General features: G+C 38.1%; 1 protein-coding gene across 1 annotated transcript; it reads left to right on the top strand.

Moving 5' to 3' along the window:
* The first annotated feature begins 3697 nt into the window (after positions 1-3697).
* rac2 (Rac family small GTPase 2) lies at positions 3698-15729 on the top strand. Its single transcript, XM_084932105.1, has 7 exons — positions 3698-3813; positions 9995-10066; positions 12054-12171; positions 13082-13144; positions 13547-13706; positions 14013-14146; positions 15357-15729. The coding sequence occupies exons 1-6, from the start codon at positions 3779-3781 to the stop codon at positions 14141-14143; spliced, it is 579 nt and encodes a 192-aa protein (XP_084788231.1). The 5' UTR covers positions 3698-3778; the 3' UTR covers positions 14144-14146; positions 15357-15729.
* Positions 15730-16169: the final 440 nt, after the last annotated feature.

The raw sequence follows: 16169 nt of genomic DNA, 5'->3' as shown, positions 1-16169 counted from the left end.
TTAAACCTGACATTATAACTATTATAAAAGCGAGGTGTTAATGTGTATTCTGAATAATGTTTTTTCTCAAAAAAAGTGATGTGAGAAGTCAAACTAATTTAAGAAAAACAATAGTTTAAATAGCTGTGATAGATAAAGGAAGAGCAACTGTGCTGTACAAGCTCAGAGTTTTAAACGTGAGTCAATAGCAAAAACTGTTGCTAAAGTGCCATCTAGTGGTTGTAGATGAACATCACAAATGCTGTTTTTCTTGCGTGGTTGTATGAAGATGTGTTTTTGTCTTGCTTAATGGAAATAGTTCACCATTTGCCATCATCTTACAGCTTCCTGGAAACAGTATCTTTGGGCCAGGTATTGTTGATCTAATGCTTATAAACATTTAGTAGTATCTCTGAAAAAATCTAGACTGGTTTCAAGCAGAGTATTACACCGAAAAAAGCCCTTTCAAGAGGTTTTAATGACAGGCTTTTAACTGTTTGGGGTAACTGAGGGCTCTCTCTGTATATGTGATTGCCTTGGGGTCAATTTTTAAAAAGCACAACTTCTCCTTTCTTTGCATTGCAGATGATCTACGACTATATCTGCCTATACAAACCATGTTGCTTCATCACCTGCAAACTGTACACAATGCAGCAGCTTGTCTTTTGAGAGGAAAGAAACAGGATGATTACAACAGCATTGCACCATCACAAGACCCACCTCAAAATGCCATTTTTTATTTTAAGACTACAGTGAGGCCAAAAAACTAGTTCATGCTTTTATTACTTCTAGGCTCAACTATTATAATTCTCTTATAGTACTCATAGGATGTACTACTTCAGCTGCTTCTGATTTTTGCGGTTTCTCTGTTTTCTTTGTGTTATTCTAAAGACTTACCTTACAATAAAAAGTACATATATAAATAAAACTGCACCTACTGCACCCTACTACTGAACTTTTATAGCCATACACCCGACTACATCAATGACGTCTATGAATCAGCTGCTCTTGTAGATTCTTAAATGTAGGTGTAAAAATGGGAGGTAAGAGTCTTTTTAGTGGTGGCCTCTAATCTTTGGATCAACCTACCTTTTCACATAAGAGATGCCCAGTCACCCAATTATTTTAAAACGCCTATAAAAACCTACTTATTCTTGTTGGTACAGTACATCCTGGCCTTTATTGTGCAAGCACGGTCTTGTTTTTTTCTATTGTTTTATTTGATGGTATTTTTTAAATTTATTAGAGTTCATGATTTATTGTGTATTTCAGGGCATGTTTATTGTTGATTTGTATTGTTACAAGCTGGAGAACTCAGGAGTGGATTATCACCCCACTACATGGATACTGGACTACCTCACTGACCGACCACAGTATGTGAGAACTCAGGGCTGTATGTCGGACAGGTACGGGGGCCCCACAGGGAACTGTTCTGGCTCTGTTCCTCTTCATCATCTACACTGCAGACTTCTCCCACAACTCCACCCAGTGCTTCCTGCAGAAGTTCTCTGATGACTCTGCAATAGTCGGCCTCATCACTGATGGGGACGACAAGGAGTACAGAGGACTGACCCACGACTTTGTGGACTGGTGCCAGCTGAACTACCTCCAGATCAACACTAATAAAACCAAGGAGCTGGTGGTAGACTTCTGCAGGCACAAACATCCTCCACTGCAACCACTGAACATCCAGGGTATGGACATTGAAGCTGTGGACAGCTACAGGTACCTTGGTGTTTATCTGAACAATAAACTGGACTGGACTCATAATTCAGACGCCTTCTACAGAAAAGGGCAGAGCAGGCTGTACCTGCTGCAGAGACTTAGGTCTTTTGGAGAGAAGGGCCACTCCTTCTATGACTCTGTGGTGGCCTCAGCCACCTTTTACGGTGTGGTCTGCTGGGGTGGCAACATCTCTGCCGGGGACAGGAAGAAACTGAACAGGCTGATCTGGAGAGCCAGCTCTGTTCTAGGATGCCCTCTGGACCCAGTGACGGTGGTGAGTGACAGGAGAATGGTTGCCAAGCTGTCATCCCTGTTGGACATCATCTCCCACCCCATGGAGGAGACTGACAGCACTGAGCAGCTCCTTCAGTGGCTGCAGCACCCACGGTGTGGGACAGAGAGATTTCGCAGGTCTTTCCTCCCCACTGCTGTCAGACTCCACAACAAAGACTCCAACTGACCAAACACACACATCCACACATGTGCAATAACACTAAGTGCAATTCTCTTTTTCTGACAACATTGTATTTTACTCAGTTGTATATGGTATTTGTATTCTATTTCTATTCTATTCTATTGTATTTTATTCCATTCAATTCTATTGTGTACAGTATTTTTATTCTCATTCTTTTGGAGATTATGTATCAGAATTTCAGGAGAGGGACCACACCTCCAAACACGTTCCTTCTGGCTGTCATCTATATAGGTTCCCCCAGTTCTGCAAGCTGTTCATTCTCGTTTACGTGCCCCTCCCTCCTTTTTCTCCATTCTTTAACTTCTTCGCTTCTATTTAGTTCATGGGGATCTGCCAGGCCTGGGAGCCGTCGCCAGTCCCCTTCGAGGCCTTCCCCAAAACCGCAGCTCAATTCATGTCAAAGCCATTCACCTTTACCTACTAAAACACTGTCAAACCTAAAGATGAGGACGTGGCCCAGCTAGTGAAGTTATCTTATTCTATTCCTGTGTTTTTCTAATTTTTGCGATGTAACTTTGCACTGTCCACTTTCTGCTTTAACAAAACAAATTTCCCTTGTGTGGGACTAATAAAGGTTATCTTATCTTATCTTATCTTGTGTATATATTTTGTATTGCGTTCATGTGCATTACTTGTTGTTTTAAATCTTTAAAAAAGTAAATTTGAACTTGACTAGATGCATGTTTTTGGACTGTGATGAGGTGGGAGTGCCCATGCATACATTAGGACAGCATTTAGGATGCTAGGTTAGCATCACAATACCACTAGGAAATCCAGGATCGTATTGCTGTCACACAGTAGTGCTGATCACTGCACCACCATGCTGTTCCTTTTAAATTTACAGACACATAACTTGAAGTTAACCGACAATAAACACTTATTTTCAGGTGGGTACTTGTATCACTCACACTGTGAGGACATACATGTATTTTATAGTATGAAGAGTGCACCAGGAGGGATAACAAGGTTTAATGTTGTTTTAAGATGAAGGTAACCATTAGACACATACTGCAGAAAACACCAGGAAGTGAATGTGAGTAAGTGTTATGTTGTGTAAACCAAGGGAAATGTAACCGCGCGTGTGAGTGCACGTCTTTAATTAATGAGGTTTATGGAATTCAATCTTTTATAGTAAAATGAAATTTGAGGTAGATTAATTTTAGCTTCCGTATGTTCCAGACATGCTGGTCTGCATTTACTGTATGGTAAATGCCCAACAGAAGAGGAAGTTTTAAATAAAGCTCTTATTGTTCGCAGAACCTTCCTCTTTGTAGCCATTTCACAGCTTCTTCTCTGTTGCAACAGAGACTGCTTTTCAACACCCTTCACATTAATTTTTTTTATGGGTGTCTTATTGGTATTGGTATCTTTTCAGCTTAAGGTCTGTTGTTTGAAAGAAAAAAAGAACAAAACAGGAAGAAGGCGATGAGTGCAAAAATGAAGGGATAGAGGCTGAGTAAGAAAAAAAAGAAGCAGCAAAAGAAGGGGGAGGGAGGTGTGCAACAATTTCCTGTAGTTGCATGCTCTTCAGCGTCTCTCAGCCTTCCTCTCTGAGTCTGTTTCAGAGTGAAGAGCACAGACGAAGCTGAGCGGAACAGGATGCAGGCCATCAAATGTGTGGTCGTGGGAGATGGGTATGCTTTTATTTTACTAATTTTAACCAGTGTGTTATAAATTAAAGAGGCCTTCAAGCTTTGAATTACACAGTGGTCACCCAGCTGACGCGTAAATGGGGATTGGCCCCAGGCTCTGAATTTCAGGGTAATCAGATAGAGCTGTCAAAGGTTGTCACATGGTAGGAGCAACAGTTTGACCCACTTCAGCGAGATTACTGTGCGGTTCAGCGTAAAAGTGTAAAAGAAACTTCTGTACTTGAGTTTTATGTCCAGTGTTAACATGTAGATCTTAAGGTGTGTATTTGACAGCGGTGATTCACACTGAGCGCGCTGGATGAGCCGTGCAGGCCACAACATGCAGGAAAATGCTTTAAAGCAGCAGAACTCCTCTTCAAAGATGAAAATCCGATAGATGCCACAAATATCAGTTCAGAAAATACAAACAAAGTGGGAAAAAAGTATGACTAAAAAAAGAAGAGGCAATAAAGAAGCAGAAGCTCAAATGTGTAAATGATTAACCTCATTGTGTTTTTGACATCTGAAAAGTTGTTGAATTTATTTGCCCTAAAGGGTGAAATGTGCTCGCGTAAGAAGTTTGGATGGGCCACCGTCTGCCATCAAATGCGTTTATCGTTGAAGGTGGGGCAAAATGGCTGGCTGTTAAAGTGAAGGAAATTGTAAAGCGGAAGTTCTACAGTTGTTTCTCAAAAATAGTTCAGTAAACACTTTAACACATGCAGTTCACCATCCAGAGGTAGCACACAGGTACTGCAGCGTGTGTGCAGAGCTTCCTGGTGTGTGACACTGATTTAAAAAAATGCAGAGAGAGAAGCCGTAACAGTGACGTGTGTAAATATTTGGAAAGGGAAACGTGGTGTTGGCTCTATTTCATTTACCACGCTACATTTACATAAAACCCTTTTTTAAATTGAAAGCCTTTGATTGTCAGCTAATAAAAAAGACCTTGCATGAAAAATAACAGTTCAAGTGATTTAAACAAATCCAAAACATGATTTAAGTTTTGACATTTAAAAAAATTAATTGTGTGTTTTCTCAAATATTTTTTGTAGTGTTCAAATATACTTCAGCTTGAGAACTCTGTGAAAGGAGCAATATATATATATATATATATATATATATATATATATATATATATATATATATATATATATATATATATTTGAGTTTATGAAGGCACCTTCAGTGTTTTGGTTACAGTGACAAGTGACCATTGATCAAAACAAGCATCAATTATTGGCTGTCGACAGGAGACCAACAGTAGTCAGGTTTTATGTTAACCATACTTTGATATTTTTTTTGTTTTGTTTAAATAACTTGTTTTGTTGTTTTTCTTAAGAAGCTGTTTTTTAGTAGCTGCCAATCAAAAGCTTCCATTAAAAAAGGTTTTATGTAATTTAAGTGTGCTAAAGTCAATAAAGACAGTTCACTAAAAAGAAGCGACAAAACGTGAAAAACAAACAAACAAAAGCAATAGTAATAATAAGTCACTGACGTGAAAATACGCTGCTACAATAAACACTGCAGAGGTAAACATGCTGAACTTTTTGTAGATCTTGTTTCATTACTTTTGACTCCGCTCCAGAACTTGACCTAGATTTCAGTTCTGCCTTTATTACTTGTTTCTTTACAACTAGTGCTGTGTACAAACTAGTACTGCAAATTTTACAATCCAGATACCAAGTAAATACAAGGTCAGTACTGCAGATACCAATACTCGCACTTTTAACCAATAAGGAAAGCCTATATAGGAAAGTGCAGTGTATCACGACTTATGAGACATGCCATTATTAATTTGCAAATTCTAAAAACATTTGAATGATTTTTACTTTCCACAATAATTAGAAAAAACAACAAAACACACCTTTTAGTTTCTCGTGAATTTTCAAACTGGATTTTTTGGAGACCCAGAATTAACTGTTCATGTCTCAAAAGCACGTTGGGTCAGCTTCTGTTGTTTAAATATTCTATAGGGTACAAATAAATTAGACTTGCAGTCAACACAAACAGGTTTAGACCTTTTTTAATAGGTTGTTTAAGGAATATTATGTCATGTGCAAAAGAAATAATTTATTTAACAGATTCAGTGGACTACAGACTGAACTTAAAGCACTTAATCAATCTGATACCAATATCTGTGTCGGTATCAATATTTGGATTAATTCGTTCACCTTTATTAAAAACACAACACTAAGACAAAGGCAGTCAGTTCACTTCAGTGGGTTACACAAGCAGGAGGAAGAGCTTGGAGATGTGCCCAGTTTTACACCTGCGGCCACATGAATAAAAGGAACTATTGTGAAAAGGTTTTCAAAATGTTGCCTTTTAAAATATTTGAAAGCTACATTGCAAATACCCAGCCAGCCCTTTTGAAAGTCTGTATCATTTCATGTGACAGCCAGAAAGCTAATGATGGTGGTGGTAATTTCCACATTTATTTCTCATTTTTGATCACCTCTGCTAGGCGCTAACAGTGTATATATAGATACATACACACGGTAGTTAAACTTAACTGCTGATGGAGAAGAGGAAGTCGGTTTCATGTTGTAGGGAAGTCCGCTGCAAGAGTCGTGGTATTTACAGTTTAACAGCACAAGCATTTAAAAGGCTTTTATAATCTTCACTGGTTCAACAATAACTGGCAAATCTTCACGTGACATTATAGCATAAAAGTATAAAAACAGTGCTCTAAAATTTCAGCAAAAAGTAAAATAACTTTATGAAATAAGAAATTTGCAAGCTGTCTTGACACTTGTGGTGATCTTTGGCATAAGTAGAGAATTTGGAGCTGAGGATGCAATCAGAGCTCATCAGCTGTGTTGCAAAATCCATCTTCTTTAATCCATTTTACTCCACAAATAAGAGTTTTAAATAAGAAATAATTATTTGAAATAATAATAAGTAATTTCAAATAAGAACAACAGAAGTAATGTGAATGATTTAAGCGTATGGTTTAATTAGCAGCCAAGTTAATGAACATCCTACAGTCTGATGACTGACTCATTAAAATCTTACAAAACAAACAGGTGCGTTTAAAGGCAAATGGGGCAGCAGGTTATAAATGTTAAATTAAATATAACACTAGAAAGAAAATAAATTTGGAGAGCCACACCACAGCTATTTGTATTGTACATAATTTGACAGGTTTTCACGATAGTCCTTGAAAAGTAGAGATGACGGCAGCTAACTTGCTGTTTTTCAAAGAAAGCATCATTAATGTTCCTGAACTGAAATAAAATGAAGTTTCTGTCTATTGTGTTTCTTATAGCGAAGTCGCTTTTTCTCGGAAAAAGCTAGCATTCTGTTGCTATCTGCTGGCAGGTCAGTTAAGGACAGAAACACGTCCCTGTGCAAGTGTATATAAACATTTCTGAAACTTACATGGGTGTATAAGCAGTAGCTGGTTGTGGTGGTTGAAGCTGACCTCTGTCAGGAAATTGTCTGCTGCTGCTGTTTTCATGCCTGAAGTCAAAATGTCGGATATTAGAAAGTGACTCGTGGTGCTGTCACATTCCTAAAACTCAGAGAAAGGTAATTTACCACTGTTTGCTGCACATACAACATTTTTAAGGACTTGTGACCATCCCAATGAAAGTGGAAGCCCAGAGAGTTGGACTTCTTGTTATATTAGACAGTTTCTTGCATGTCTTCTATCCTGTCTTCCTTCTCTCATCCCAACCGGTTGCAGCAGATGGCTGCTCCTCCCGGAGCCTGGTTCTGCTGGAGGTTTCTTCCTGTTAAAAGGGAGTTTTTCCTTCCCACTGTCACCAAAGTGCTTGCTCATAGGGGGTCACATGATTGCTGGGTTTTTCTCTGTATGTATTATTGTAGGATCTACCTTACAATATAAAGCACCTTGAAGCGACTGTTGTTGTGATTTCATGCTGTATAAATAAAATTGAATTTAATTGACTTCTCCTGCTAAAGTGAGTGCTGAGTTAGTAGTTATATGACAACTAAAGCACAACAGTTATACAGCTACAGACATAATTTGTAAAATAAAGTAAACCTAACGAGTAACAAAAAAGTCAAGCCCTCTTTGAGAAATTAAAGTTTACTCAGTTTTATTTTTTCTTACATGCAGCTGTAGAGCTATGCAGCTAGCTAACTGACACCATTTGGCCTCAATCTGGTTGAAACCATTCATCACCATATATTCACTTTTTATTCTTTTTAGATGGGACCAAAAGAAATGAAATGTCACAATAGGTTAAAACGATAGGATAAAACATGTTCATGGAAAAGCAGATTATGAAGCAGACAGAGAGAGATGTGAGGCAGAAATCTTTTTTCTTTCCTTTTTTTTGAAAGCTCGGTGTGGCCAGTTCCTGTTTTCAGCTCAAACCGATGCTTCTGAAACAGCGCGGTTCCTTTTTGACTCACACATGACCACAAAGCACACGCATGTAATGCTATACTTATGAGACCCTTTAGTGGCATTATTTAATGTGTGACCCACATCCCTGACTCAACCTCTGCATTCGACCTAAACCCTGTTTTAACCTTAACAGTGAGACTAAATCTTAAACCCACACGAGCCTTTGGAAAAAGTTACAAACTGACAACATTTCATCAGACTCGACCTCTAAAAACTCAGACTTGTCCTCACAAAGACAGAAATGCTCACAGGCACTCTGACGCTTATCTGCGTTGCTCATATCACTACTGAGTCATCTCGTCAGCAGGGCTGGTCTTTTTTAAAATGCTAACTTTTGGAATGACTGTCATTTTGTAGTTTCTGTGTCATGCATTTTTTTTCTAGTCAGAACATATTTGGATTTTATAATTAATAAAAAATCTAATTCACCAGCCACAAAGTATAAAAGTTTGTTGTTGTTGTTGTTATTAATGTTGGTGCTGAAAAACACTAAAATATATACTCAGTACACTTGTACTATAACACTAAGCAGCCATGAAAGTAAAGAAACGTGCTAACAAGTGCACCCACAGATCCCTCAATGGAAGCGTCAGTTGATAATAATGTGTCATCCCTTCCATATTTTTGTATAACTACTTTTAATAATATACAATATAATAATAATACTTAAAAGAATTAAATATGAAAACCAAAAATTATTTTGTATATGAGAAATATGCCAACATTTTTATTTGATTTACATATTAAACATAAAAAGGTTTTTGGGGGAAGAGAATGGGGGAAGCTCAATTTCTTCTGGATAATAGTTCAAAGTTCCACAAAATTATTAATCTTATTGTGGGATTTTAAAATATTTCTATTGTGTTAATGTGGTTTGAGTAAAAGGTGGGAGTATGTGAGAGTTTTGAGCAAAACCATCGAGAAGACCAGTACAAACCTGCTTTATTTGATAAACGCTTGTACGTCACAAATGTCTTTTATGGCACAGAGTCACAGGCAGACTGAGAATAAAGGACGAGCTGATGGGTTCCTTGCAGACTGGATTTGCTTGGTTATTTATGTAAGCAAAAAAAAAGAAGGTTATTTATCAATAAGTGTGATAAAGACTGATCCAATCAGGGGTTCTGATCTCTGTCTGTCAGATAAGAGACTACAGAATTCTGTTCGATGAAACAAAAAAGGCTGTAGCCACTCCTCCTAGCTTATGACCAATCAGATGAATCCAGAGTGTAATCAACATGAAATATGAGTGCTGCAGTGTAACCAGGCCTCGAGTTCTGTGTGCTGCTGTTGAAAATGCTGGCAGCAAATCTGTGGAAACTAAATAAGAAGCAGGCTAGTTGATACTTGCTGGATCACCTTGCAGGCAGCCATGCAGTTTCATCACTGTGGATGTTGGGACAAGCTGAACACAGATCACTGAATTTCTGCAAATTAGAAACACAAAAACACTGTTTACAGATGTCAGCGTGCCCATGAAATCTGTATTTGTTGAATGTTTTGTTTTTGACCGTGACAGTATTTTCGAACAATGAAGTCAACAAAGGAACTGGGGGAGTTGCTCACAGAGTAAATATAATGCACTTCCAGAAAACAACTTTAAACATGGAGTGTGACTGATGTGTATAGGCGTGCATATTGCATCATCTCCTGTCAGTACTATATTTTTTTTTCTTATATATATATATATATATATATATATATATATATGGTATAGCAACATTTACTGTCTCTTGTGTTTTTTTTGTCATTGTCTATGTCTCTTTCCTGACTTCTCTCTGTCTTTTTACTTGTGTTATACAGAGCTGTGGGTAAAACATGTCTTCTCATCAGTTACACAACCAATGCCTTCCCCGGAGAGTACATTCCTACTGTGTGAGTACTACAAACAAACATCTACACACAGAGAAATACAGACATAAACATTTTCGCGGTCTCTCTGTGAGGCACCTACAGGTACATGCGCATGTCTTCATTGATCAGTTGAGCACTGTGTCAGGACACACGGACAAATATTATAGAGAAGTTGCACACATGTGCTGCAGTCCATCTGGAGATGTCTGACTGTAACACAGGCAGGTTTGGGCTGGCAGCAGCCTGCAGGTTATTAAAACATATTTGTGGTTCAAAGCGTGTTTGATCAAAAGTCAGCTGCTTTCTGCACACGGTGAAAGAAAAGAGGAAAGAAGCGAGATGGGCTTTTCTTTTTTTAAAACAATAAATATCACTGTGCACCTGAGGTCCTGACAGCGCTGGAATTGAACAAGTCAAGTACTAGAGTGTTGTATGTCCATGCAACACAATAGTTTCTCTACATTTTGAATGGAAATTTGAACAGCTTAATGTAAAATTCAGTTAAATATGAATCTAATATGTGAAGTATATTTAAATGCATTGTTTTATATAAACTAACCTTCTCCATAGTAAATGTTTAAAAAAAGATAACAATATTACTCGATTAGCAACTGTTTTTCAAATCCAATCTGATCCATTTTCCTGTATACATTTATTCATTTGTATTTATTTATTGACTATTTCCTGTTTATTGTAAATATTCTTGAGGTTTGGGCAATTGGTTTAAAACACTATGCAACCTTTTTGGCCATTTTTGGCCATTAAGTCTCATTAATCACTTTGCTTGTTGTTTCTACAGTTTTATAAACCAAAATTAAAAGGTTTAATTGGCAAATTAATAATTAGCACAATCTATAATGTAAACAGTCAGAAATTTAAGCCCAACTTGGAATATGCAGGACATTAGAATATTCAAAGAAATAAAATGAATATTTCTACAATGATCAGCACTTTTACTTCAGCAAAAAATTGAATGCTTCTTCCACCAGTGGGTGCTGGTGTCTACTTCAAACTTTCACATAAAATAAAAAAAAATAAAACCATATAAAGGAACACAGTCCATAAATATTACATGTAAGCCATATTAGAATGAAGGCAATAAAAGATCTAGGGAAGCATAATAAATTATTATTAGACAGGTTATAATAAACCTCAGATCTTCAGTGATGTAATGCTGCACTCTGCAACATGAAGGACCAGAACTTCATAAAAATGACTATGAGTCATCGCATTTACTTCTTCAGGTGCAACTATTTAGCAACATGTGAACCCACCGTATGTTAAACTGGAAGCCCAGAAATATAAACACCAACACTGAGAAATTAAACTGTTATGCTTCTTTGTGACCACACGAGGGCAGCCCTGCCTTATTATGTGTTATTGTCGTGTTGAGGCTGTGTGCAGGCAGTAGTGATTGCAAGGAGGACCCAATGTGCAGACACTCGGACCCAGAAAGTAAACTCAAACTCAGTTTTATTGCTAGATGGCAAACAGAGAACTGGCAAAACTGAGAATACAAAAACTAAACTGAAAATAACAACAACCTGAACTGGCAGATGGACAGATAGAAAACACAGCATGAAATGAGGGTAGATCGTGACACAAGAACACTAAAACTCTAAAAAAAAAACCACACACAGAGAACCTAAACTAAGAATAATCCTATAAGCCATTAGGCAAAGCTAGAATATAATGAAATAAACAAAATCAAAGAGCCAAAAACACAAAACACTGGGTTGACGACCCAGGCACCCTAACAGTTATGCTCTTATACTAGACATGGTTAATATGACTTGTGTGTCAAACTAACCAAAGTAATGTTGTTGGTTGATGTTTTCGTGAACAGTGATATTTCAAGTATGGTTGTAGTTTTTTCCCCCATTACAGGAGTTTCACTGGTTAAACAATCAGTGAACTGAAGGATTGTTTAATTAATAAATAACCAATGAAATGAAAGGCTGCCTGAGACTGGTTGACCAGTCGTTGACCTTCTCTTCTCTCCCCACAGATTTGACAATTATTCAGCTAATGTGATGGTGGACAGCAAGCCGGTCAACCTGGGCCTCTGGGATACAGCTGGACAGGAAGATTATGACAGGCTCCGCCCACTGTCCTACCCACAGACGGTACAGAATCACACATACACCCACAAAGCACTCGTACAGCTCATTAGAACAAGGGGGTTTTAACATTATGTGTTATACACAATGTGTATCATATGTACCACTTACTTTCATGCTTTTAGCCATGAGATAACTACGATAAACACACAACATGTGGTAGAGTAGCTGAAGTAGTTGTTTTACATTTAACCTGATCTTCTCCACAGTAGAAACGAAACATAATTTCGTCCTTTCGAAATAAATATTTCAAGTCAGCACTTTGTCTTAAAAGTTATGATGAAATGAAACTGCATTCTCAAGTACATTTCAAAAAAACTTTGTCCCTAATAAAATAGCCGACTTTAATAGATCCAAAAAGTCCAAAACAGGAGTTACGCTTAGTTTTCAGTAAGGACACAGGGGTCTGAATCCAGTGTTAGACCATTTTTATTAGTTTCTTTATTAGTTATCATTAGTTATTAGTTAAGTTTATGACTTTATGACTTGCAGTTTAGTTTTGCAAGTTTTCTGTTTATTTGGGTTTAGGCACCATGGCTAATTGATCAGTTTTATATAGACCTTCTGTCAGTATTACAAAACTTGCCAAAAGTGATGAGTGTTGCTCAGTCTGATATCTGCCCAGATGTCTGAAAAGAAGAAACAGTAGAAAAATCAAGAAAATACATGGAAAACATGTTGTTTATTGTAAATATAAATGTTAGAAATGTTATAATAAATATAAACAAATGCAAGAAAGATATGCTTCCTTCCAGATGTAATGTGGAAAGCATTTCAATTTTGTGATAACTCAACTTTTAGAGCTTGGCAAGAAGTAATGGACATAAAGTTACAGAGACAGAACTTATATAATATGTCAGCTAATTAAAACTGCAGCAGCTATTCTAATTCTTTGTCTCCTTGTCTCTCCATCCAGGATGTTTTCCTAATCTGCTTCTCCCTGGTTAGCCCGGCATCCTATGAGAACGTCAGAGCTAAGGTGAGTTTTGGCTGTTTTTGTATGATGCCTGTCTCTCAGCTGCCAAGGAACAAAATGTAAAAAGGAACAAACGGAACAAAAACAGTAATTTATTATAGAGAAAAATAATAGGTACTTGGACTACAAAATGGAGAAAAAGCCAAAACAGGTATAATAACTGATGTGAATGAATGATTGATGCTGTGGGTGAAAGTTGGATGATGTATTTCTCTCATTTCACAGCTACAGCATATCATTTGTTTTTCGTGTTAAGCCTTCATCCACCTTTCTGTAACACCTGGCATCTGACCTTCATCTCCCTCCACCTTTGATTCTGTTTTTCGCCTCTAACACGTTCCTTGGTTTTGCGTGTTCCCCTTTCTTGCCTCTTATTTAGTTTTCCTTTACTCTGTATTCTGCCAGTGGTACCCTGAGGTCCGTCACCACTGCCCCTCCACGCCCATCATCCTGGTAGGCACTAAGCTGGATCTGAGGGATGAAAAAGATACCATTGAGAAACTGAAGGACAAGAAGCTGGCGCCTATCACCTATCCACAGGGCCTAGCTCTGGCTAAGGAGATAGGTCAGTCACTCTTACTTTATTTGCTTGAAAAGCACTTTAAGATTTGAAGCTCTCCTCACCAGTGAAGATATGAAACTAGCAGATGAAGATGCTAGAGAACTTTGTAGCCTGACTGCCTCTGCAAATTTTTGTTATTCCCCTCATTTCCTGGCATCACAGTAAAAGTATAGTACCTGTAGTTGACTATAGTGTTCTTTGAAAGTTGAACTTATTCTTTTCCACTACCAGCAAACCTTTCTTCTCTTACTTTGTCTTTGTACTTCTTTCTCTTCTTTTATTAACGTATATGTGTCTTTGCATGTATAGATGCAGTCAAATACCTGGAGTGCTCAGCCTTGACCCAGCGTGGTCTGAAGACTGTGTTTGATGAGGCCATTCGTGCCGTCCTCTGCCCTCAGCCCGCCAAGGTCAAGAAGAAGCCCTGCTCGCTGCTGTAAACGGTACGACTGAATAAAACACAGAGGAAGAGGAGGAAGAGATTAGACGTTTGAGAGAAGAGAGAAACAAAGTTAACTCGTTCATTAAATGAACACAAAGTAGAGCAGAGGTTTGAGGACTTATTTTCTTTTCTTTGAACATAAGTCTGAAGCTATTCAATCAAGCCTTTTATTTGTCACATGCAATGTTTACATCTGCAGTGAAATTGGACCCCCCCCCCCCGACCATACATACATATCAGCTCCAGCCTTGAGACCACAGCTGGCACCGATATGCATGAAATGATGGTGGTTTTCCTTTAGTGCGAACAACTGCATGTCAATTTCACAGTTGGTCTAACAGTCCGTCACTGGTCTCTCAATCTCCCGTTGGAGAGCTTCTCTGAGATGTTATCAATCTTGTGCTCATAGTCTGAGTGCTCACGACCGCCCTGAGCTTCTCCAAGATCTTATCCGTGCTGCGTTCAATGAGCCCATTTTGAGAAGTCACGACCCGTCCCATCATTTCCATCATAGCGGGCAGCCTTGTGGGGTTTTGAAAAGCCGATTCCGCTATCTTTGATAAGCCAGGGCCAAGCCAACTCCGAACAGCAAGAACCCTGTTATCATGGTTCTGAAAAGGTAGATGTCTTCAATGTCCTCGATTGACAGTCCCGCCAGGCACACGACCCTCCAGTTCCTCCACCCGTCCATTGTGTATCCGGAAGGGAGCGTCCCTCTAGGACACTCGGACTTACTCAAGCCCAGGCTTTTCGTTGAGAAGAGGGTGTCAATTGCATTCAGGGACCAGTTGTTCAAATCCATAATTCCTCTTTTCGGTTGTAACAGACCGTGAGAGTCTTCCAGGGCAAAAGCAGAAAAGTAGACGAGACTAGACAAGGACATTGAGAAGCCAAGCAGGAAAGATAAGGAAGAGGGAGAGGAGAAAAGTGGGACTGCCTTCGTCCAGAGCCAAACGAGAAAGGAAACTGTAGACACTTATCACTAAGAGGTGATTCAGAAGTTTGTTCTTGCACATATACTGGACAGAAACATTAAAGAGAAAAGAAAAGACATAAATGAACACAACACAAGACAGAAAAGTTTCACATGCTTTGTACTCAATTTAATTTTTTTGCAGAGGAAAAAATAAATTTGTCCTGAATATTGTTGGAGTAATTTTTGTCCCACAGGCATCAATTTAACCCCATGATTTATGTGGCCTTTGTTTTAGATTCTCACAGGAGCACAGAAGAAGAGAAAAGGACTGCAGACCCTGAAGAATATATGCAAATTCTGCCATGTCTCTAATGTATATCTACAACTTTAAGCAAAACAAAAAACAAAACGATGTATGGTGTGCAGGTTTGCTATTGTTTTAGAAATGCCAACGAGCTCTTAAGTCCAAATCCAGATGCTGCAGCAGACAGGATTTCTTTGTAAAATATATCAGTTTAGAGATTATAGATTTACCCTTTGAGTTTAAGTGTAAGTCTGAGAGCAGCATGCTGCCTTCATCTAAAGTACTGCCAACAATATATATGTGTTTTGTGAAACCTAAAATAAAAATAACATTTGTAACTGAAATAAACAGTGTTTCAGTATGATTTGTTGACTGTGTGCTGTTTTGAGGGTGATGAATGTAAGGAGCAGAAATGGTCGTTTTATGTGAGGAAGCAAGGACAAGCAAACTTGTGTCTGAATAACATTTATTAACAAATGTATTATTTGTTGTGCTATTAAAATAAAAATAAAACATTTGATTGCATAAAAGATTCACATTATTTCTCCACAACATGTGACCTTTTGGAGTGAATGCTGATACTGAATTCTGGAGGATATAAAATTCTAATTTTGATACAGCTGCTGATATCGTCTGTACTCTATCCTTATGTATATATTGTAGAGAACAGCATCTTTTTCTTGTGGTAAGTTGAATATGTTCAGACTCACTTTCAGATTTGCAGTTTTAAAGTTTAATCAGCCTTGGTTTAATGACAGAACTCATGCTGTTAAGAGGGAATGTCATCAAGCAGAACGCAGATGG

Source organism: Perissodus microlepis, chromosome 6 (assembly GCF_051167445.1).
Source record: "Perissodus microlepis isolate ML-2025 ecotype Zambia chromosome 6, ASM5116744v1, whole genome shotgun sequence".
NCBI lineage: Eukaryota > Metazoa > Chordata > Actinopteri > Cichliformes > Cichlidae > Perissodus > Perissodus microlepis.
This window is presented reverse-complemented; position numbering and strand designations above follow the sequence as displayed.